At 42.9% G+C, this 24,511-nt stretch overlaps 3 protein-coding genes across 3 annotated transcripts; 2 read left to right on the top strand and 1 right to left on the bottom strand.

Annotated features, from left to right (window-relative positions):
* Positions 1-1,183: 1,183 nt before the first annotated feature.
* LOC125001189 (glycerol-3-phosphate dehydrogenase 1-like protein) lies at positions 1,184-5,368 on the bottom strand. The gene is made up of 8 exons (XM_047577109.1): positions 4,931-5,368; positions 4,339-4,516; positions 3,591-3,731; positions 3,325-3,463; positions 3,055-3,167; positions 2,740-2,973; positions 1,828-1,934; positions 1,184-1,626 (listed from the first exon to the last, which is right to left on the bottom strand). Exons 1-8 carry the CDS (start codon positions 5,116-5,118, stop codon positions 1,530-1,532), a joined length of 1,197 nt encoding a protein of 398 aa, XP_047433065.1. The 5' UTR covers positions 5,119-5,368; the 3' UTR covers positions 1,184-1,529.
* Positions 5,369-6,378: 1,010 nt separating this feature from the next.
* On the top strand, positions 6,379-14,958 carry LOC125000879 (oxysterol-binding protein-related protein 11-like). The gene is made up of 13 exons (XM_047576624.1): positions 6,379-6,773; positions 7,026-7,094; positions 7,209-7,384; positions 7,642-7,721; positions 8,186-8,374; positions 9,394-9,592; positions 10,419-10,564; positions 10,659-10,799; positions 11,469-11,934; positions 12,021-12,207; positions 12,295-12,477; positions 12,565-12,718; positions 12,923-14,958. Exons 1-13 carry the CDS (start codon positions 6,658-6,660, stop codon positions 12,977-12,979), a joined length of 2,163 nt encoding a protein of 720 aa, XP_047432580.1. The 5' UTR covers positions 6,379-6,657; the 3' UTR covers positions 12,980-14,958.
* A 1,016-nt stretch (positions 14,959-15,974) lies between these two features.
* Positions 15,975-22,838, top strand: LOC125001219 (ATP-binding cassette sub-family C member 4-like). Its single transcript, XM_047577142.1, has 11 exons — positions 15,975-16,087; positions 17,800-17,883; positions 18,887-19,095; positions 19,174-19,253; positions 19,333-19,477; positions 19,518-19,637; positions 19,707-19,828; positions 22,154-22,326; positions 22,405-22,510; positions 22,609-22,661; positions 22,793-22,838. Exons 1-10 carry the CDS (start codon positions 15,975-15,977, stop codon positions 22,636-22,638), a joined length of 1,182 nt encoding a protein of 393 aa, XP_047433098.1. The 3' UTR covers positions 22,639-22,661; positions 22,793-22,838.
* Positions 22,839-24,511: the final 1,673 nt, after the last annotated feature.

The following is a 24,511-nucleotide window of genomic DNA, read 5'->3' as shown; positions in this document are numbered from 1 at the left end:
GTGACATTCCCCCATAATTGCCACACGTCTGCGATGCAGCTTCAAGACTTGAAATTGATTCATGCGAGTTTTCATGTGTAAAATAAAACTATTACCCACAAAAAAACACCATATCAATAGAGATGGTGGCAATATGGTAACATGAGGCCAAGCTTTAGGGTTGTATTTATAGCATTCAAGGAACAGCGCCATCTTGTGGTATTCACAGAGCATCTACGGCAGGGGTCTGCAACACTTTTCAGGCCAAGGACCCCCAAACTGATGAAGTAGAGACCCCTTACCTACTATATGTTCTACATTAAACTAGTACTATTTATAAATATACATTATTATTATCGACATTTTGCATTCAATATTAGGCTATGCTTTCACTGAAATATGTTGGATTCATGTTCATGTATATTTAAAGAAATTTTTTAAAAGAATGTATGAAAAATGTCTAATCAAACAAAGACTATGTGACTGCCCCCTGCAGTACCTCCACGGACCCCCTGGGGTCCCCCTTAGATCATGAAGATCTATAGCAACTCTGCATGAAGTAGTTGAGGAGAATGGTTAGTTATTTTATCTTATGGTGCTTTAGCATATCTGCATTAAGCTAGCCGCTTGCTAGCTTGCTGCTATCCTTCTAAAGAGCAGCTGTTTGGTATCCTGTGAAATAAAAACGTAATATAAGCATATTTTTGCAATGACTTCTGCCTGTTTTTATCTGGTGTTCTGTCTCCTTTCCTACGCAAAGGAATGTAAATGTTTCACTTTTGTTTCTGTGCGTCCTTTGGCTTCAAATGTTTTATGATATCGAGCAAAAAACAGAAAGTAAGAGGAGAGATTTAAACGTAAAGATGGACCTCGAGTGAGACTCAGACGGTGGTGATGTTATCAAAGCTCCACCGGTCCGTCTGAGGGACAAGGACGGTGTTTGTTCTTTAATCCGCTTCCTCGTACTGAGTTACCGTCGGCCGTCGTGGGAAAAAGTTTCAGCCGGTCACAGACTAACCGGGGGACGTGAACTCAGCCCGACAGAATATCAGCTTCTAGGAACACGTTCACATTTCATTAGTCTTTGTTCTGTGATCACTCGTCGTCCTTTTTCATCCATCTCCAAAAAAATAAAAATGTGACTCTGATGTGATGTGACTGGAGCGCCTCCTTGTCTTTACGTGAAAAGACAGTTTTTCCCCCATTTCGTAGTAGTTTTTATTGAGAAAACAACTCAACATAGAGGTTCAATAGCTGGAAATGTAGAGATTATAAATACACATCTTGTAGTGATATGTAACAGTTAGGACACTTTTGGCAATATCTGAATATTACAGAACATGTCACAAAATAAGAGGAAAGAAAACAAAATAGTACAAATGATCTGAAAGATAAGAAAATACAGTTCACCATAGAAATCATCTTAAAAGGTTCTTGTTGTGGTGTATTGTGCGTTTGTCTTCTTGCGTGAATCTGTTTTACCCTCTAGTGGCAGTAGTTTGCTATTGTAGGAGCAGCGCCTATTTCTTTTTATTTATTTATTTTTTCCCTCACATGTGCTCCGGGTGGTTCTGCAGGCAGGTGATGAACTCTTTCACTTCTTTGCCCTCGAAGCAGATCTGGTAGACAGCGGCGAACAAGGGAAACCTGCAGAGGAACACGAACATGTTTGTGACTGCAAATCACTGTCACCGTGGCAACAAGAACAAACTGGTCCTTTTATTACAGTGTATTCTTATTAGATTCAATTAAATTGTAGGCTGCTTTTAATACCAAAGGTTAAGCACAGATGGAAACTGATATTTGTGTTTTTTTTTTATTATTATTATTATAAGGAAACAGACTCACTTGCTGACCATGTCCCTCTTCTGTAGGATCTTGTAGACCTCGGCTGAGGTCTGTGGACCTTGAAGCTTCTGACCGTTGAGCATTTCTGCCTCCAGCTCAGCGATAGACTAAAGAAGAAGATATGAAGACTTCATTTCCCAGGCTCCCACTCTTTGTCTTAATCCTCTGGAGTCCAGAGTATAATTTTTGACTCCTTTTAGTTTTACCTTTATATTTCATCTGAGTTTTTTATTTTGTTGCCTTGTTTGGTTTTATTCTTTTCAGCACAACCTCACCTGCGTCATTTTACAGTTAGTTTTTCATTTTGACAAACTGTATTAACACATTGGACCTAAAACCAGACTGAAACCATAAACATCGAGTAGGAAAAAGTTAGATTTTTCACTGTGAAAAAAACAAACTTAACAAAACTAACAATGCAAACCTGAAAGTCCCAAATCTCTGGCTTCTCTCTCTTTGGCTACAGTCGCTGAATATAGCCTCACTCCCACAACTTTTCCCTCTTCCATAGCAACCATCCACACATCATTTCCTGATTGGTTGATGGGGGTGCATTTTCCCACCAATAGGAAAGGGGCTGCCAATATCGGCAATATTCAGGAAAAAGTGTGGCGTAAATTATATATAATTAGTCCAGTTTTACTTGACCTTTCAACACGATTTAAATTAAATTTGATAATGAAATAAACTGGTCATGTGATTTGGACGCAAGGTGTTTCATGTAGGGAGTCCTAGACCTTTTAGTTGTGGTTACTAGTGTTCAACCAAAAATGAAAATAACGGCCCGACCAGATTAAAAAAAAATGCATCGGTTGTTACATGTATCCATGTCAGGCAGAAGGAATATGGTGCATTACATTAATTTTCTTTTTGTTTTAAATACTTAAATATCCCAAGAACCTTTCCTCTCACCTTGGACGTTTTGACGAAGGCTTCTGCAACTCTGCGGTTGCGTCCTCCGTAGCAGGTGGTGATGAGGTCGGCCACGCCGCAGCTCTCCAGGAAGGTGGTGGAGGACACCGGGCCGTTGCAGAACAGCTTGGTGAAGGCGACCATTTCCATCAGACCCAGCCTGATCACGGCAGCTTTAGTGTTGTCGCCAAAACCGAGGCCGTCGCAGAACCCGGCTCCCACCGCCACGATGTTCTAGGAAGAACGTGGATCAACAGGGAGGAGGTTTGAATGGTGAAACGTGCCTGTTAGTGCAGAACTCTTCCACGTGTTTACCTTCAAGGCTCCACAGAGCTCCACTGTGTCGCTCTCGTGGACGACGGTGATGCGGAAGTTGGGAGTCTGCAGCATCTCTTTGAAGATCAAGCCGTTGGCTTCGTTTTTTGCTCCTGTATTGAATGCAGTTTATTACAAATAGCAAAAAAAAAAAAGAGAGAAAGAACAGCCCTGTTGGAAGAAGGAGGTAACACTAATTGTTATCGTCTGACCACTAAGACCTCTTCAACAACAGCAGCAGAGAGCAGACTGAACGCTAAGACGTCTAACCGATGGTGGTTTCGCAGAACTTCTCATCCGCCACCTCGTTGGCTATGTTGGCTCCCATCAGGACGCTGACGTCGATCTCCAGCTTCTCGCGGATGATGTCCGAGATGAGCTTCAGTCCGTTAGGTCCTTCGTCGACGCCCTGCATGACAGGACGTACATTTAGCACCAACACACACAAACATCTCAGGCCCTAGCTGACGCGTCACGCTACAACCAGCGACGACGCAGAAAAACGTGCAGCCAAGTCGGCTTCCAGAGGGACTTACCTTGATGAGGGATATCCCGATGCTTCCCTCTGTGACGTGAGGCTTCATCTGATCACAGAGGTTGCCGATGAACTGGTGCGGGATGACAAAGACGAGGATCTTTGCGCCCTTCACGGCTTCTGTGACGTCTGGGACCGCCACCTAGTGAGCCATCACCAACAGACTCAGATATCATGTGCAACACGGGACAATTCCTCCATTTTTAATCATATTTAACCAATGAATGCATAGGTCTTCAACAGGGGTCTTGACTGATCTTTGGTTGATTAGACATTTATTATATATATTTTTTTAATTTTCTCCCACAAATTTAAATTAAATAGCAGGTAGAGCGTCCCTACTTAAACTCTCAATCAGTTTGGGTGTCGTTGAAGACCCCTGCCTTAATATTTATGAGCTTCCCTGCAGTGTTTTTATGGTAACAAATTTTCCTCTTGCCGCCCTATTTGAGATTAATGCTTGAAAATGTTATAAAATGATTTAAGACAAATCATTATTTTGAATTTTTTTTTTTTAGAGGATTTTTCTGACCTTTTTGATTCTATGTTGTGATGATTTGTGAGTATAAGGGACATCTGCATGCCTTTAAATGTTTATGTTCCTCTCATAGAGGATGCTGAGTTATGGTGACAACAGATTACACCAGAAAGGTGGATGAAGACACAAGTTGTCTTATCAGTGTTTTGTCTCACAGTGCGGTGATTCAGTCGCACGACCTTTGGACGCTAATTAATAGAGGAGCACTTACAACGTTCTTGGGAAGCTTGTGGCCTGGGAGATATTTGACATTTTCGTGATCCGTGTTGATGATCTCTGTCAGCTTCCGCCCTTCAATCATTTCTTCGTACACCCACATGTTCACCATGGGGTCGAAGCGGTTGGACGCTTTGACATTGTGTCCGATGATTTTGGCAATGGAGGAACCCCTGCAGAGAAACAGAGAGAAAAAAGACGAGCAGTATGAGTTCACGTTTTTTTAAATTGTTTTCTGTGAAGTTAGCATTTAATTCCATAAAGGAACTGAATGCATGAGGATTTTCAGAAAATATAGTTTAATTATAGCAGATCTGTATTATCCCACATTAAGTAAAGGACAGCCTAATAACCTTGGTGCCACGGGAGATTAAAAAGCTTTTAAATACAGTATAATACTCAGAGGGAATGAGACTTTCATGTGCATGCCTGTTCTTGTTAAAGCCTGTAGCCACTGAAGATGGGGAAAAAAAAGGGGGCCTCTTTGGCTATGAAAACACACGAACAACCGGTTCACACGAGATAAATCCATGGTCATTTAAGACTGATTGATAAAAATAAATAAGAAAACATTTATGTAAAGTTACCAGTTTCCAGATCCGACGATGCAGATTTTCTTTCCGGGCATTTTAGTGGCAAATCCTACTCTAGCGAAGAAGCGGCTGTTCGGTATCCTCCGTTTTATTATAGCTTCCTTATACGCCCTATACAATGCAACTCTCCACCCCTCGATTGCCACAGTTACACCTCTTGCTTTGGCAGAAGTAGGAATCATAGAGGAAATCTGCAGCGACGATGTAGCGCAGCGATCTTAACACATTCCTACTGCAACTCCGCGCTTATTGTCATTTACAATCCGCTGTTTCTACAGATGGAAATGTGTGTTGAGTGCACGAATAGGAAAACACAACCGGATAGATGGTGCATTAATGTTTTATCGGTGGTTTACTACTAAAAAATTGCCCGGAAATAAAGTAAACCCGCCTGTCACGTTGTCCGAACAAACCGACGCACGGCGCGTTTAACGACGCTTCCGCTCTCCGTGCTTTTCAGAATAAGACTCGAGCCGAAGCTTGATATATTTTTAAATCTAATAATGGGGTAACAAAAAGTATCAAATATGTGTAAAAATTAATAAATAAACATATGCGTTCATTTGTAATATTGCCAATATCCTGGAATACTACTACTACTAATAATGCATGTATAATGCATATATATAGAGAGAGACAGAGAGAGAGATTTGATTGTGTGGTATCCTGTGGCATCTATTTGCATTTGTATTTTTGCACTTGTTTTACTACTTTTGTGTTGTTTTGTGTCCTTTGATGTGCTGTGAACTGTTTGTATTTGCCTATTGTTACTAGCTGTGGGTGACCCAACAACAGCTGTTGCCTATTTTGGTGACTGCAAATGCAGCCGTAAGGCGAAATGCGTTGTAATGAAGTTTATTATTGTTATTATTATTTCGCATCTGTTTTGTGTGACAAAACTCCTTTTCTTCCTCACATTTAATTTTTTTTCTTGCATCGCCTACACATGCAGTAAGATCTGTGCTTTGCGGGCCACTCCAGTTTTCTACATTAAAAATAGTTTATATTTTAGATTAAGTATATTTATTTATTAATTTGTGTATTTGCAAGTAGTTTTTATTCATTCAATGTAATGTCGCCTTAATAATAACACAAAATAAACAGACAATTTCCGGTTTGTTTGTTTTTTTTGCGTTACGTTGTCCCTTACATAATAATAATAATAATAATAATAATAATAATAATAATAATAATTTTCGCATACTTTTATTATTAGTAGTAGAAGAAGAAAATAATACTCCACTTCCGGTTTTGTCTCACTTCTACCTTCTCAAATTAAGTAACAAAATTAATTATTTTTATTTATTTCTATTTTCCAGTTTGCTTTCTCTGTTGTCTGGAGTATTATTATTTAAAAAATAAAAAAAAAAAAAATATTTTTTTCAACCAACGCGGAAGTCCAAGGTAGCACGAGAGTCACATGACTGATTTCCTGCCAAAGCAGTAAATAAAGGCGAGCTAGCTGCCACAAGCTCCTTAGCTGCTCCTTCTTTCAACAGAATAGACAATGTTTCACCATCTGTTATTTAACTTGCTATCAGTCAGTTGTCTGTAGGTTGAGTTGTTCTCGTTAAGCGATGAACCGACAGCCTGAGTCGGGACTGTAAAAGGAGCCTCGGCCACTTCATTTAAATCTGTGGCGACTTCGCTAGCTACACGGGTTAGCTTATCGCTAGCGAGCCGAGTTAGCATCCAGAGAGGGTGTCTCGTCGCTTGTGACTATGCAAGGGGAAACTACAGCTATACGAATCGCGGAAAACGAAGGGAAGCTGGATGTATTTCCCCAGAACAGAACCCCCAGCTCGGGGAGGGCGAGTGCCAAGAGTTGGCAGTATAGGTGGGTGTCAGTCAAAGCTCCCTGGCGTGAGGCTCGTTTTTGTTTACCCTAGCAGTGATTTCCCATGCGGACCTAATTGTTTTATTGTGTATTTGATTTACTACCCCATTTGCTTTCATGTTCCTGGATCAAATTTGCCCAAACACTTGATTCGTGGACCTGTCCCCTAGTGACGGATTGATTTGTGTGTTTTCATTTTTCTGTTTCTCTGGTTGTGTTTTAATCTGTGCTCCTTTCTCGCCTCAATGCCAGTGACCATATGGAGAATATTGATGGCTACCTAATGAAATACACTAACCTGGTAACAGGGTGGCAGTACAGGTGAGTTTGGACGCTAACTACTCAAATTGAGTACTTGAAAACTGTCCTTTGACAGTAAATGTAAATGACTGTGATCCAGTTCATCCGGTGCTGATTGCCGGCTGCTCCCTCCAGGTTCTTTGTCTTAAACAATGAGTTGGGCTTGCTGGAGTATTTTGTCAATGAGCAGTCGCGGGCGCAGAAGCCCCGCGGCATGCTCCCCCTGGCCGGGGCCGTCATCTCCCCCAGCGACGAGGACTCCCACACCTTCACCGTCAACGCCATCAGCGGGGAGCAGTACAAGCTCAGGGGTGGGTACCAGTCCTCCAAACCTAATCGTTTATATCAAGCATCCATTAAGCAGAAAGTACATGTATGTTCCACCTTATCGATGCCTGTCGGCTTAATTTTTTTTTTCCTACTGTCATCACCATCCGTCTCGTTCATGCACTATTGATGTGGATGTTTTCCCATTATCTGCTGCCGGTGATGCTGAGACGCGCGTGGGTCGATGCTGAGTAACCACAACAAGGTTCTGCTTTCTTGTTTTTCCCTTTTCGTCTCTTAGCTACCGATGCCAAAGAGAGGCAGCACTGGGTCAGCCGGCTGCAGATCTGCACGCAGCACCACACAGAGGCCATGGGGAAGGTAAGGCGAGGCAGCGATGGCGTACATGTTAATAAAGGTTTGCATTGTAGTTCCTTGCAGATGTGCTAATGTTACAATCTTTTTGGCTTTTCTGTGCAACCACTACTTAATTTTAACCAATTTTATCCAACATGTGACTCATGTTAGCGGATGTGAGCTGGACAGTTTTCAGTTTCCTGTCTGTGGAGCTGTTAAATATTAATGTTTAAGTAAAAATGTATCAGGTTATACGCTGCGTGTGTAAGTGCAGTGATCATTAGTATTGATCTGGATATTGATCTGCTGCCCACAACCTGCGCTAATGGACTTGGGGGAAAACGGGCGCAAGCAGAGAAATCCTCCAAGGATCTATTTTTAGCAGTGGCTGAAAATAGTCAGGAGCTGTTAATTAAAGCCGTGCATTTGATGGAAATGTGTGTTTTTACGAGCAAACCGCAGCTTCTTTTGTCTTGTAATTTGTACAGAGTAATCCCCCACCCAAGTCCCGGAGCTACTCGATGGCGTCTCAAGGCAGCGGCAGCTCGCCCATGTCCGTGCGCCGGCCCAGCCAAAACCCTACCGCCGTGTTCGGCTGGTCGCAGGTCCAGAAGGGCTCGTCCGTCTACTCCAGCAAGAGGTCGCTGCTGCCGGACCACCTGATGGAGGCCAAAGAGGTACGGCGACACGACACAGGAATGATGTGTGTTTTGCTCAGAATCAGGGCCGAGATGATGATAATAATAATAACAACAGATATGCTGCTCTCAACAGTTTTAATATTTAAGGTTTGGTTTAGACAGGACAATGTGAGTTTGTGTTCCTTCATCCTTTAACACACCACACTGTTGGTGACTATTAATGATACAGTGAAGCTGGACTTTTAATTTAATGATAGATACTGAGACTGATGAAAGAAAAGCATCTGAGCGTCGTCGTAGTAGTTTTTGGAAAATTTTATGTCCTCATGTGTGGACACTGGGATTATTTTATATACTGTTATTAATATAAATATTCTATCAATATATAATAAAATATAAAACTGTTAATTCTCATGTCAGAATTGCAAATAATGAAGTGCTTGCTAATTAGCGAAGTTATAGCTTGTGTCATAATAAACTAGAAAAGTTAATAAAGTATAAAGTTTCCACTGTAAAATTTAAGTTTTGTACCTTGTCCACTTTTTTTTACATGACCGCTATCATGTTTTTACACCAACTATGAGGACGCCAGGTCTCAGGAGGTTAATCTGTGTATATTAAATGACTTTACTCACTACCGTGTGTTTGATCCATGCTTAAACTAAAGGGAAACTATGAATCGGTTGATTTTAAGTTCCTACCAGATGTGCAGTAGTGAATGTAAAATAATAAACACCTGGTTCACAGTAGATTTGTTTAGGTGTGAACTTCAGTATTTGTTTCGACTCATTTTGATGCTGCTGTTTGACCACAGAGGGGCGCTGTTGTGTGTGTGTGTTTTTTTTTTATTTGTTTTACTGCAGCTGAACTCTGGACTACTCTTACAATTCTTAGAAGTCTTTGTTTACAATTTAAGAGAAGTGGATTAAGAAGTTATATAATGGTGACGTAGTTTAAGATTAAGGTGGAAAAATAACTGACAGAATACTTTTAATTCAAAAGAACGAAATGACACGGATCAGTTTGACGTAAACATTGTTCTGATTCCTCTCCAGATGATGACCCAAGCCCAAAGCCAACACAAAGACCTGATGCAGAGCATCGAGGGGCTGCCCTCCGCCCCGGGCCTCTCCCCTCTGGACCAGGATCTGCTGATGCTCAAGGCCACTTCCATGGCCACCATGAACTGCCTCAACGAGTGCCTGCACATCCTCCACCTGCAGCAGGTGGCCAGACACAGAGGCTCCCTGGGAGGTGAGTGGAGGCCCATCTAGTCGTCCTCTTTGCTGATAATTTGTCTTGTCCAGCAGAAAAAGCTTCCTCTCTTACACTCTGCGCATTCACTATCTGGGTCAAATCGTAGCCTTGAACCTGCAGGTCCGTCCCCCATCTAGAGACGCAGCGTTTGTGTTGACAGTGGAATTATTTTGCATTATTGATAGGGAACTGTACCTATTCTTACCACCTGTCTCCAAGGTAATTAGATCTGAGATGGTTGTGTATCCAAATGCGACACTTTGAGGGCAGCATGCGCCTCTAATTGAGCTCCACGTTGGAACAACACGGACTAAAGTCAGAGTGTTGCTCGAAGCGAAGTGGATCTCATGGTCGTTTCTATTCAGGATCATTCGAAATCGGGAAACGTGTCCCACTTTTTCACAGCAGATCTTATTACTCGATGTATATTTCATCAGGGCAGAGTCGTCACCGCGGCCAATCAGATTAAGTTGTCCGGCGACGCACAAGGTGAATTTGAATGAGGTCTGCCCACCTCTGGACGTACATAAAACAAAGCCTATGCTGTACTGAGACGGTTTAGCCAATGGGAGGGCGGGGATGTTTCCCCGTGGGCGGGGCTAAAGTATCCTGATACCTGGCTCGTCGGAGGAGTTGGGTTACACTCTTTTGGTCGAGGGCAGCTGTGCGAGGTGCAGCCATCTGTCCGGGGCCGCTTGTGAGGCGAATGGTAGGCCGAGTGTAGGGCTACGCGGGCGGCTGTGAGAGTCAGGGGGCCTCGGGAGGGTGGGGTGGGGGGGCGTAACCATGAGCACCTCTGAACCTGCCTCCCCGTCCACGGCAGGACCCACCATCGAGTGGCTGGAGCCCAAACTGCCCGACCTCCTGAAGAACGGCAGCGGCTCCCTGGGCAGCTTCAACACGGGGGAGGGCACGCTGGAGGGGGGGCGCCTGGAGCTCAGCAGCCCCGAGTCCTGCAGCTTCTCTGGGGTAAGAGGAAGCACGAGCCGTGGCAACTTGTTGGCGATCGGGAGCTTTTGTCTGTAGCTTTGGTGATAACGTTCGCCTGCTTTCGACCCCTCAGGAGCAGGAGGACATCGATGCAGAGGATGAGTTGGAGGACTCCTTCACGGATAAGGAGGAGGACCTGGGGGCCGTGGAGGAGGAGCGCAGCGTCATCCTACACCTGCTGTCGCAGCTGAAGCTGGGCATGGACCTCACGCGGGTAGGTCGAGTTCCACGTGCTGTCAGAGCAGCGAAACAATCCCTTCACACCAGCAGCACTTCACACGGCACCTATGGGGCGTCCTCGGAGGGTAGAGGACGACGCAGGGCCAACAATAAGACACCTTTATTTATAGTGCGTAACTGAAGCACTTAGGACAAAAACACTGAGATCACAAGTTTTCATCTTAGCAAAAAAAGCATTTTCACCTCATGCTTATACTAATATTTGCTATGGAGGTGAGTATCTGCAGGTGGAGATGTTTCAGTTCACTTCACATCAAGTATTTTAACCCATCAGGTCAGATCCACTGTAATGACCTCGTTTAGTGAATGAAGTGGTTTTGTGGTTTGGTCATTACCAGCTCAGGACAACCCACTTTAAAACACCAATACCTGAGGCCTGGATAGACACTCTATCTTTCAGTGTCGGTTTGTTCCACCGTGGATATCCTCCTCTTGGGTTTCTGATTTATCACGCTCATCGGGTGGATCCACTGGCTTACCTCAGATGGAGATCTCGTAGACGCCGTGGCCCCGGGGTCACGACCAGCCTACGTCACGTCGCTCCATTTACTGCCGGTGATTCGTGAGGCGAAGGTTTAGAAAACGTCGTATTTCTCTACGTGCTGAAATGAGAAAGTTGGTGTTTTCTCGCTTGTCCTTCTAGGTGGTCCTCCCTACCTTCATCCTGGAGAAGCGCTCTCTGCTGGAGATGTACGCCGACTTCATGTCCCACCCGGACCTCTTCGTGGCCATCGCCGACGGCGCCAGTCCTGAGGACCGCATGGTCCGCTTCGTGGAGTACTACCTCACCTCCTTCCACGAGGGCCGCAAGGGCGCCATTGCTAAGAAGCCCTACAACCCAATCATTGGCGAGACCTTTCACTGCTCCTGGAAGGTTCCCAAGAGACCAGAGGCCTCCAAGGAGCCTCCGCAGGGAGGCTCGGACCCGGCCGCCGCCGCCACCCAGGACTTCCACCAAGTGCGCTTTGTGGCAGAGCAGGTGTCCCATCACCCACCTGTGTCTGGCTTCTACGCTGAATGCCAGGAGAAGCGGATGTGCGTGAACACACACGTGTGGACCAAGAGCAAATTTATGGGCATGTCCATCGGAGTGTCCATGATAGGAGAAGGTAAGGACCGAAGATGTCGGAGAGGAGGCTCTTACGTTTTCTGTCGAATTCATTGATGCTGATTTCTGTCTGGATTAAATTCCCAGGTTGTCTTTATTTGCTGGACCACGATGAAGAGTACACCTTCACGCTGCCGTGTGCCTACGCGCGCTCCATCCTCACCGTTCCCTGGGTGGAGCTGGGCGGCAAGGTCAACATCAACTGCGCCAAATCGGGATACTCGGCAGTCATCACCTTCCAGACTAAACCCTTCTACGGTGGCAAATTACACAAGTATGTCCTTCCTTCAATGCTTCTACACAGAGACAAACAGCCGGTGCATGCAAAAATACCAATTTCCGTGCTTTTCTTCATGTTTAGGGTAACCGCGGAGGTGAAGCACAACTCCACCAACGCGGTGGTTTGCCGCGTGCAGGGCGAGTGGAACGGGGTTTTAGAGTTCAGCTACACCAACGGGGAGACGAGGGTGGTCGACGTCACCAAGCTGCCTGTGACGAAGAAGCTGGTGCGGCCGGTTGAGAAGCAGGGACCCACCGAATCCAGGTCAGAGGAGCCGGGGTTTTTAGCTAAAGCGGTCCAGGCGGGCTCGTGACATCGTGCTGATTTGCTCCGATGCTCTGATTCGCACAGGCGCCTGTGGCAGCACGTGACGGAGTCTCTGCGGCTGAAGGACATCGAAAAAGCCACCGAGCACAAGAGGATCCTGGAGGAGAGGCAGCGGACGGAGGAGAGGCACCGCGCCGAGACCGAAACGCCTTGGAGGACCCGATACTTCGACAGGGAGGTGAGAAGGCACCACACCTCCTCTAAGGTTTCACAGGAACCATATTTTCCATCCGTCCCGGCGCCGTACTTCTGCATTACTTCTGTCTCATGTTAGAGCTTCTCCATTTCAGAATGGTCTCACCTTGATGACCCAAATGTAGTTTTTTTTTTTTTTTTTTTGAGAATATTTTGACACTGGTCTCTTCTTCTCCTCCTCCTCCAGGGTGAAGGCTGGGTTTATCACAAACCACTCTGGAAAAACTCTGCGTTCAAATCCTAGTTCCTTCGGTCCGTATCTTGGATGTTGATATTGTAGATTCAGGAGTGCGTGTGCGTGCGTGTGCGTGTCGACGGCTATGAGGTGAAAGTATTGAAAGACCTGCACTGGCGTTCAGATGAATGCAGCGTAAAGACAGTCCAGACAGTCCAGAATCCAGTGTCAGTGGTTGATACTTGTACAGGTAATGGTACTCTATTTACACAGCCTTAAGATGTTCTGGTGGATGATGATGCTCTCGTTTCGAGTTCGGACTGGATGTGGTTCTTCTTCTTCTTCTCTTTTTAAGCTGTGGTCTCACACGAGGGTGAAGGGACTTTTTCACGAGTTTCTTCATCAGATAAGGCGAATAAAATTTACTGATACCAACTCTCACTGATGAGATCCGAGCCCATGCGATGTGTTTCCATGCAGGGGTCTGGTGTGGGCAGAAGTTTGGCTGTAACATTTATCATGTGGTGCGGGAAGATTTCTGACGTGTAAAGGCTGCAGTGAAACTTCTAAGAGACACAAGGTCATGACAAAACCATAGTTAATGATATCCGTTAAGATCCAAAAATACCGTGGATTAAATTTAGAGTTGAAAATAAACTCCTATACCACCGTTCCAGGCTTGCTGGTAAAGTCATATTCAACATTTATAAGCGTTGTGTAAACTTGTAATAAATGGTTTATGATGCCATGTGAGCAGAGTGTTTAGGAACTTTTACTCCCAGGACTAAAAAAAAACAAACACTTTTTTTGTTTTGTTTTTCCTGAAAGGAACTAAAAGGTACCATACCGCTGATTGCATTTCCAACACAAATTTGTCCCATTTTTGCAGAAGTCTTTGCAACATTAAAAAAAAAAAAAACCCACAGCAGTGGGAAAACTTAAGCATTAGCAGCAGAGCAGATATTCAAGACCCCTCCCCCAAAGTTGTGAATGTTTTCTTTTAAAAATATAATTAGTAACTGGCCCTGAAAATTGTTCTGCTACTCCCACTCCTGTCCAGAAGGTGGCAGAATCGTGCTCAACAACGACGAACACACTAAACGCTTGAAAAGAAACAAGCTGTCCTCAACAGTTCCTAGTTCCTGGGTGAGTTCCTGTGGTGAAAATGTGACAATAGAGTGTTATAAATCTTTTATTAGAAGTTGTTAAATGACAAACAGATCTCCATGTTTAAAATCTTTGAATCGGACACTACATTCAACAGTCCTGTTATTTTACCCTCTAAATTCTGATTTAATCGTTGGATGCTGTTAATGTTGATTTATTTATTGACGAGGTCACAGTTCCTGGGCGGCATGTCGTAGACTAGCTGATGAGTAACCAAATTTTTTTATGACTTAATCACAGAGAATGCGTCTAAAATGGGATCCTCCACTATTGGTGTGTTTAGCCCCTCGTCTCTGTTTTGCAGTGTATGGAAAATGTGCATGAGAGCTTGGTTCACGTTGACCGAGTACTATACCGGTGTACTTCAGTTTGTCTGTTGTGAAAGCTTTTAACCAAACTGGCTTGTTTTGTAATGCAAATAAATATTTTCTTTCTCGTGCTTTAATTGCTCTTATTTTTAGAGCCACTTTTTGTATAGGTTTGTTGCGCTGTCACTTTTCTTCTTCTTCTTCTTCCCCCCATTTAAAAGTAATTCCCCTCTGCTATACTCTGACATCCAAACTTTCCTCTAAAAAGTCCATTTCTCCTGGGATCTCTTCTCCACTCTGCCATTGATAAGCTACTCCCTCCAAGTCTTGGTGCCTTACGCGACTCTTTCAGTGCATCTTCCAGTGAAGGAGCACGGCATTTTCATCAGTTACTAACCGATGCAGTGGTGTATGGATTGTTTGTGTGTGAGAGCACTTTTATTCTAGTTTTTTCTTTTCTTTTTTTTTTTTTGTCTTGCTGACCTATGAAATGCACTGACACCGAAGGAAACATGATGTTGTAGAAACATGGACTTGTGTGATAATAATCGAATAAATTGCGTATCAGTTGTATGATGTGTAAGGGTTTGTTCTCTCTAGCTGCTCTTCATTTATAAAGAAGAAGAAGAAACAGGATGTCATTAAAAATCAATTTTGAGCTGATCCTCAACGATGAAGCTGAAAATATCGATATAAAGGCTGGAAGAGTTGGAGATGGAAGTTCCTGCAATCACTACTAACCTAAAGATTCCAGATGTGTCCTACATTAGCTTGTTTGCAGCAAAAGAAAAGAAAATGTCGAAAATATATATATTTTTTCTGTTTTCTGTTAAAATAAGTTTTAACAGATTATAACTTGTGTATATTTTAGTCATGGGATTTTCCGTTCAGAAAACGAAACAAAACAAACAAACAAAAAAAATTAACAGTTATTTGATTTTTATTTTAAAATTCTAAAATTAAAATGGAAATTAAAAGCATTTTTGTCTTCAGCGGGGTGGAGGAGGAATAAACAATAAAAACAAAATCGTTGGACGATAGAAATTTTTCGTTTTTTCATATTGTGCAGCCGGAAGCTGTCGTTTTCAAAGTAAAAGCACGTGGGAGGACGGTACTGTGTTTATGGTGAGGTCTTATTGGGAGAGATATATGACTTCTATGTGGTTTCCGTAGTCCAGGCTAAAATGACTCTGGAGCCTTACTCTGATTTTTGACATGGCAAAAGGCTGCACACATATCAGAGTAACGTTAGCTAGCAGCTAACTATTTCCTCATTATATGTAGTTATTTTTCGTTTTAACCTGAAATATGCGACATAGCTTTTCTGCAGTCATGTCCTCTTAACAATGTACTGATCCACGTCCATCAGCTTCTGTTACACGGCGACCGTCCGCATGTGCTCTTACTTTGAAAACGACAACTTCCGGCCACACATGAAAAAAAAAAAAAAAAACGTGAAAAATGTCTTGAATTGCAGTTTTTAATGTCGATTCTAATTTATTATATTATTGTGATTTTATTTGTTTATTTATCTGATTATTATCTACTTAATGTCTTCATATGCCTTATACTGATTGTCTATGCATGTAATGTCCAACACCCCTGCTGCAATCTCCGCTTGGTACAGTCCACCTCCCCCTTCTTTAAATCTAGTTGGAATCGTCCACTTCCTGTTTGCCAGTCTGGCCTCCTACCTGGACAGGTGTGGATGGAGCACATGGAACAAACATTTGGGTAATTTGAATCTGTGAATGAATGAGACTGAATGTCAATGTTTATTTCTCTGAGTTCACCTGAAATCCTTCAACTCAGACATTTACCAGTGAAATCATTTCACAAAACATTCAAATCCATTGATACCATCCAAACCAGTTTAGTGAAGAAGGCCAGGACGTCATGTTCCTCTGTCCCTAAAACACCACCAGCTGGAAATGGCCCCTCCCACTGAGAGGCTTATTCTTACAAGAATAAAGTTCTGTCAACTACCTTAAATAAAACGGAAAGAAAAACCAATAATACGTTCATCAATACCCCTTTATTCATAATTATTGACTAATAATATTATCTTTAAATCTATTTTCAAATCTATTAAGTGTTTTACATCATTTCATTTCTGTTTCTAAGTTGTATCATGAATTTACACCTTTTAATGTTACACATCTTTTTTCTGTTGCATTGATTTAATTTGTTTATTTGCACATTAAAGACACAAAACATTAAAGTGGTATGAAAATAGTTAATAGTTGTTCAGGAGAGATGGAAGCCAAGAAAGACGAATGAAACACCTCCCTATGTAAAGCAAAATGTATCTACACATGGAGAGTAACATTAAACTACAAATAATATATTAAAAAGTAAAGAACAACAATTCATTATCTATAAACAACATTAAATAAAATATATAGATGATTTAAAAAGCTACAAATCTTGACTGGAGAGTCACATTTTCAATAGTTTTTAAAACAACCAAACAACTTTTAGAGAAACTGTTCCATAAGAAAGGTCCTCTGTGTTTAAAGGTTATTAATTAAGATTTATGCTAAATAAAACTCTTTACAATGATGTGAATGAATGTCTGAGGAAAACTGAAAAAAAGCATGAAAAGTGAACGACAAATTACAAGAAAGAAGAACAAACTTATTAATAAACAGGTTTGGAGTTAAAATTTCTAAATAGAGGAGGAGAAGAATCATTATTATATCATTATTTCTTGTCACTGTTTGTTGAACATTTAAATATGTGAAGACGCTATTTTATTTTAGAAGCAGTCATTTCTGAATTTGACGACTCAGAGCTAATTTTTCCCAGGTTGTCCTGAATGCAGCATCAGCATCTCGACCCCCATAAATAAACCAACATTTGTATTCATTACTATTTCAAACAGTTTTAAAATGACCTAACCTACACCTGCCACATCTCTATGGAGTCAAAGGTCACAACTTTCTTCAACATCCGTTTTTGTTGCAGCCTCACTTTTAGGTTTTGTTCTAACCCCCAGTTTCTATCACTCCAGAACATCAGGAGGAGACACGGCCATGATGGTTTCACCCAAACAACAGGAACTAGACAACAACAACAGCCTATAGGTAGAGTATGTTACATTACTATTAAAACTCATTTAACATGAGTCATTACAACAAATCACAATAATCCAAGATGGCTTCCTCCACAGTAAAACTCCTGCTCATAGAGTTTTTTATATATATCTACTCTATTACTATTTTATAATAGTAGAGTAACAGATAGTAATAAAATAGTAATGTATAATAGTAGAGTAACAGGTAGTAATAAAATAGTAATAATATGAATGTATAATAGTAGAGTAACAGGTAGTAATAACATAGTAATAACAGTTATGTATACATTAGTAAATGTTGGTGGTTTCGTTCTAACCTCCTACTTCTATCACTCCAGAACATCAGGAGGAGACACGGCCATGATGGTTTCTAAGACTTCACCTGAAGAACAGGAACTTCTCAAGAACACCCTGAAGGTATCGTATATCAAATTATCATTTAAAGCTTTTGTAACTTGTAACTCCTGCTGCTAGTAGACATTTATTTTATGTCATATTGTTTGACTATTTCATAATTGAAATAAAACAAAACATGTTTTGTTCTAATCTCTCCAGGAGGAGACGTGGCCATGATGGTTTCCAGGACTTCACGTGAAGAGGAGGATCTTCGCGCTACAGGTAACGTATATTTATTTATTTTATAGATTATTTATATCTGTCCCTCTGTTTGGAGGCAAAGAGATAATGAAGGCCCTCCCCCCTCTGTAGACTCCTCCCCCCTCTGTAGACTCCTCCCCCCTCTGTAGACTCCTCCCATGAATCCCTCCCCCTATGCTGACTCCACCCACTAAGCCTAACCCCTCCCACACTGTCCCTGACTCCTCCCACCACACACTGACTCCACCCATTAACCCGCTAGCCACTCCTCTCGACTGACTCCTCCCCCTACATTAACCCCTCCCCCAACTGGCCCTGGCTCCTCCCACTAACCCCTCCCCTACTGCACCTGGCTTCTCCCACCTCTCATTTGACTCCTCCCATTAACCCACTAGCTCCTCCTCTCTGCAGACTCCTCCCCCTCACCACTGGCTCCTCCCCCCTCACTGTAAAACTCCAGCTGCTCTTAGTTATGGGAGACATAACCCCATATGTCCAGGCCCCCGACAACGGGCGGGATTCGAACCATCTCCTGCGACTTCAGTCATTTAACTCTCTGAGCTATTTAACTGCAGGTTTCTAGTCTTTCATAAACATTTTCCATCTGTTTCTTTGGATGTTGATCTTCAAAAGTCACGACTGTCATAAGATTTGAACCCATGACTTCACACTCATCATAGACTCTTCTAACAGTCTGAGCTATTTGTCCACAGTTTCCTCCTCTTTCTTGGAGATTTTCAGTCTCTATTTTGGTAACTGGTAACTATGAACTATTAATTCACAGTATTGCAATTTCCTTATTTCCTCCATCCTTGTCTCTGACCTCAGGGCCGACGAACAGGAGAACCTGAACACGCTCATAGCGACTGACTTTAACAGCTCGCACAGTGTCTCCCCACCCAACGCCACCAGCCTGGACACGGGCTTCTACCTGGGCGTCTACGGAGGCTTGACCGTCGCCATCATCGTCTTCGGCTTCATCATGTTCGACTCCATACTCAGGACGCCCGTACGCTTCTTTCACATCAACCCCATTGGTAAACAACAACAACAACAAAAAGTAGTCAGTGTTTAAGGAACACATGTAGTCTAACATCTGATATGTTGAGTCTCAGGACGTGTCTTAAACAGGTTTTCTGAGGACATTGGGCAGCTGGATGCAAACATACCTTGGACGTTTGTGGACTTTATTCAGGTGAGGACAGAACCAACGTGAAGCCGTATTTAATGTTTGTTTCAGAGAGTAACTCTCGTCTACTGTCGTCTCTGAGCAGGTGTTTCTCCAGATCCTGGGCGTCATCGCTGTCTCCGCGTCCGTCATCCCCTGGATCCTCCTCCCCGTCGTCCCCCTCTTCATCCTCTTCCTGCGTCGCTACTTCCTCCAGACGTCCAGGGCCGTCAAACGGCTCAAGGCCACCAGTGAGTGTCTGAGCTTCTGACACGTTTGTCTGTCCTGCAGCTCGGAGCCCCGTCTTCTCCCACCTGTCCTCATCTCTCCAGGACCTGTGGACGATCCGAGCGTTCGGAGCCGAGGAGAGGTTCCAGAAAACGTTTGACGCCCATCAGGACCTGCACTCAGGTTGGATCCATCGTAGATTGTGTGTTGTTATGTTGTGACGTCGCTGACACGTGTCCTCGTCCTAAACAGAGGCCTGGTTCCTGTTCCTCACGACCTCTGCTGTAGGACCCTGTGCTGTCCACCGGCACCATGAGGAAGAACCTGGACCAGTTCAGTTCAGTTCAGAAGAGTTGTGGAGCGCGTTGCAGGAAGTCAGTGACACGTCTCCAATATATGGCGAATATTTGTCTTTATGTGCAGACGTGATACTAAATGAGTCTGTCTGTCACACAATGTGTTTATATCAAGCTACATTTAAACGTTGGTTCCTCCCTGTAACACGCTTCAGTATTTAGACAAAAACAACAAGTACTCTAATACCACGGCCCTGGGACACGGAAACCTGTTCCTCAAGAGAAAGTGTTAAAGGCCTATAATTAGAGCCAATGCAAGTTAAGTAATGTTCAACAACTTGCCTGGGACATGGACAGAAAGTTTTATTGCCCCTATAGGTATTGCTTTGTTTATGCAATAAAAGTTATGTAATTAAGTTGGTTAACTAACTTCTTTCTTAAGTTACTAAGTAATTTCTTTCATTCATAAGTTACATTCAACATTTTTAATAAGTTACTTAAAAATGTTTTTACCAACATATTAATATGTTACTACTTTAGTAATGAAACTTCATAATCTTTACTATTTTAGTAATGATGATTCATAATCTTATATAAATGTTGGCTAATTCATTTTCATCAAAATTCTTCCATCATTTTTCTTGTTCTCGTTCCTTCCTTTGACTTCCTCAACTCTTGTTTTTTTTTCTCTTCTCTCCCTTCACTGTAAAAGTCCAGCCTCTCGTAGTTCTGGGTCCCATAACCCCCTCCTTGTGTTGGTCGGAAAGCGCGGGGGAGGACACGGCCCCCCCCCGGCCTGCTACTGCAGGGATGTTTGGTGGATCCAGGCCCCCGGCCACGGATGGGAATCGAACCAATCTCTTGCGACTTCCAGTCGCGGTTGAAACCCACCGCGCCACCGACGGCCCTTCACACTTGAAGCTCCTTTCTGAGCGCTTTTAAGTCTTCACTTTGGAATCTGGACTTCAAAACACACTGACCCTGATAAGATTCGAACCCATGACTTCTAGACTGCCAAGCAGCCTCCTAACAGCCCAGGCTGTTTGACCCGACAGGTGGTTCAATGACGTCTACAACATTTGACTCTTCACTTTGGCTGTTGGACTTTAAAAGTCTCCAGCACCGATAAGATTTGAACCCATGTTCTCAGAGTCTCCAGACAGTCCTCTATCAGCGTGAGCTATGTGACCACATGCTTCTGACCTTTCTTAGAGCTTTTTATTCTTCACTCGCGGTGGTGGACTTTAAAAACCACTGGACGTCATAAGACTTGAACCCAGGACTTAAGAATGACAACACCGTCCTCCAACAGCCTGAGCTATGAGACCACACACCCACTGTCTTTCTTAGAGCTTCTCATTCTTCACTTTGGGGGTTGGACTTTAAAAGCTCCTGAGTGTCATCAGGCTTCAACCAAAATCTTAAGAGATTCCTCAAACAGGCTGGAACTTCACTGTCACAAGAATCAAACCCAGATCATCAGGAGCCTTTAAACACCCCTCTAACAGTCTGAGCTATTTGGCCGCATGGATGTTTTTATTGTGGCCCATCATAAGAATTTAACCCACGTCTTCAGAATCCCAAAAGTATAACAAGCTCCTTTCTTTCTCCATCACTTTGGCAGAGATTCATCTTGGTCTCATCAGTCCATAAGATTGTTTGTTCCAGACCTTCTGTGGCTCATCTCTGTACTTCTTTGCAAACTTCAGTCTTACCTTCTGATTCTTCATGTTGGTTCGTCCTCTTCAACAAGAAATGCAATACTTTATAGGTTTCAACCCAGCCCAAAAATGCCGGCTCAACGTCGGCAGATTCAAACGTACAACCTTGAAACTACGAAACAGTCGTCTAACAGCCAGACAAATGGTACAATGGTTTCCTGCACATTTGACTCATTTAGGGTGTTGACTTTGTGTGACTTTGTTGGGAAAATTCAGGAACTGTCCGAACAATTGAACAAGGTTTCAAAATGACTGGAGAGCCACTAGCCGGCCTGAGTGATGTCATCTCGCTTTCTTAAATCATTTCAGACTTTGTCTCCTGCAGCAACTCTGTAAAGTCTCATTTTGCCAGCTTATATATGAGGTGTTTTTTTTGGCTCAGTCTGGTGCCGCAAATAGTGTGTTACAGCGCCAGACTAACCTAATCAGACACCATTATGTACAATTAAACGGCCTCATGATCTCCTGGCTGATTAGCTTTGTGCCAGGAACAATAAAACCATGTGAAGAAAGCGGATACAGATAATGAAAGAACGGCCGAATCATAGCAGAGCTTTAGTACCTTTGTTTTAATAAGGGGAAAAAAAAAGTTGACTTGACTGAAGCTTTTACTTTGAAACTCAGAGCACATGAACACATCACTACAGTAGAATCCAGTCTTCACTCTGTTCGTTCTCTGCAGGTTCAGCTGAAGTCTGTGGTGGAGGAGCTACCTGCTAAGTTAGAAACGGTCCTGGCAGAGTCCGGCTCCAACTTCAGCGTGGGACAGAGGCAGCTGGTGTGTCTGGCCAGAGCCATCCTCAGGAAGAACCGCATCCTCATCATCGACGAGGCCACAGCCAACGTGGACCCCAGGTACTGAACATTAAAGAGGGAAAAAAAAAACACCTGATTAACATCCAGCTCTAACACAAACATCCTCTGATGCTGCAGGACAGATGAACTGATCCAGAAAACCATACGAGACAAGTTCAGAGACTGCACCGTCCTCACCATCGCTCATCGCCTCAACACCATCATAGACAGCGACCGCATCCTGGTGAGATCTGCCCCCTGGTTATACAAGTGTCTGTTTTCTACCTACCGCACTGTTCAACCTGAAACAAAAAAGGGACAGATGAATTGCTTTGTGTCCAGGTCTTAGATGCGGGGAAGATCCACGCCTGAAGGAACGAACAACAAATTGAACAGTGAATACATTTACAACATTTAATTTCTTGAACGATTGAGCGATTATACTGTATCTTGCTTGAGATATTAGTAAATGCTTAATTCATTCATCAGGTTCAATGTTCATAGAAATTCTCTTACTTCTCTCCAGACGATCAGCCAGCTCCTCCTGCTTCATTCTCCTCAGGAAGTTCAGTGTGATCTTCACAAATGCATCTCTGCTGCTCCTCCTCTGCTCTTCATCCTCACCCTCCAACACCTCCTCATCCTCCCTCTGACTCTCTAAGCATTCTGGGTAATCTGGACTCAGATCCCTCTGAATCTTCTTCAGCTCCTTCTTCACAAAAGTGACAATGTTGTCCTCCAGCAGCTGGAACAGAAAACTGTGTGATGAGAACCAGACTGAAATCATGGAGACAAACATCAGATCCATGTTGGACAGACTGACAGTCCACTGGTCTACAAAGAGCAGCATGGAGATGATGGAAAGTAGTTGTTGTCCATGTACAGACCTTAAATATGAAGTCCAGCTGTGTTTGATGCTGATGAACAGACTGATCACTGAGAACATTTAAACTCTGCTGCTCCACTCTGGACAGAAACAGAAATCAGAAGTTCTTCATCTTTCAGACAGAAAATGGTTTCCATCTTTTTCCAAACAACTGAACCAGTATCACTTCACCATGGGGACAAACTGACATCAGTCTGAGCAGAGTCCTTCAGGTTCTAAATGTAAAAAAAGTTGTATGTATATCTTACTTATTTACAGTAGGGGTTTTTTGTCCTTTAAACTCAAAGTATACATCCTTTGACCAGTTACTCCTCAGAGACACACAGCTGGGTCCAGACTCTGGTTCCGGTTCAGGTGAGTTCAGTATCTGGTGGATGCTAGTAAAGAGAGACTGATTCACTGTCATCATATTTCAAATGTCTTAAATGTACCAAAGACCAAGAAACTTTGAAGGACATGTATTACTGATTTTTGTTAACTACCAGTCGATGATGACAACATGAACTTTCCACATGAGAGAAGAATCATTATTATGGTCAGAAGAATCCCTGACTATGATGTTGAATATGGTTTCATGTTATATTCACTCATATCTTACTTCTTTACAGCGGAGGATTCTTCTTTTTTAAAGTCAAAGTAGGCATCCTTGGACCAATCACTCCTCAGAGACACACAACTGGGTACAGGTTCAGGTTCAAGTGAACCTGAGTTGAGTTGGATCCTAGTAGACAAAGGGTAACTGACTGTTTTCATCTTTCAAAAGCAACAGTGTGTCAAAGACCAACAGAATTTGGGGACATGAAGGACATGAATACATTAGCAGATATAAACTTGGTGTAAGCTTTTGATATACACAGTAACTACACCCAGCAAACGTTGACTACATGAATGGTCTGTGAAGGAGAGACAAATTATTGATGTCACGCCGCCATATTGGCAGGAAAGCACTCTTGTCTAAAGACTAATCGGTTGACAACTGCAAGCAACTAACTAAGTAATCTGGGGCTGTTGTGTAATGTCTTGTTTATGTAGCATGTTTTTAACACCATGTCCAACAGACTTCTTTTCATAAAGGCAAATTAGGCCAATGTTTATCATTTATGGATTAATGTTAAAAACATGTTACTTGTTATTGTGATTATGTTACTGTTCACAGTACAATGCACTTGCATAAAAGAATGATGTATGTTGCGGTGCATTTAGACATTCATTTAAACTGTGTTAACATCATAAAGGAGTGGCATATAACACAGACTATTTAGCTTAGTAATTAGTTTGTTACATTATGCTGCTGTTATGACAAAGAGACGCTGTTTTTAGCCTACAAACTTAATGAAGTAGTTTTATATATCCAGATAC

This window comes from Mugil cephalus, chromosome 23 (assembly GCF_022458985.1).
Source record: "Mugil cephalus isolate CIBA_MC_2020 chromosome 23, CIBA_Mcephalus_1.1, whole genome shotgun sequence".
Lineage (NCBI taxonomy): Eukaryota > Metazoa > Chordata > Actinopteri > Mugiliformes > Mugilidae > Mugil > Mugil cephalus.
This window is presented reverse-complemented; position numbering and strand designations above follow the sequence as displayed.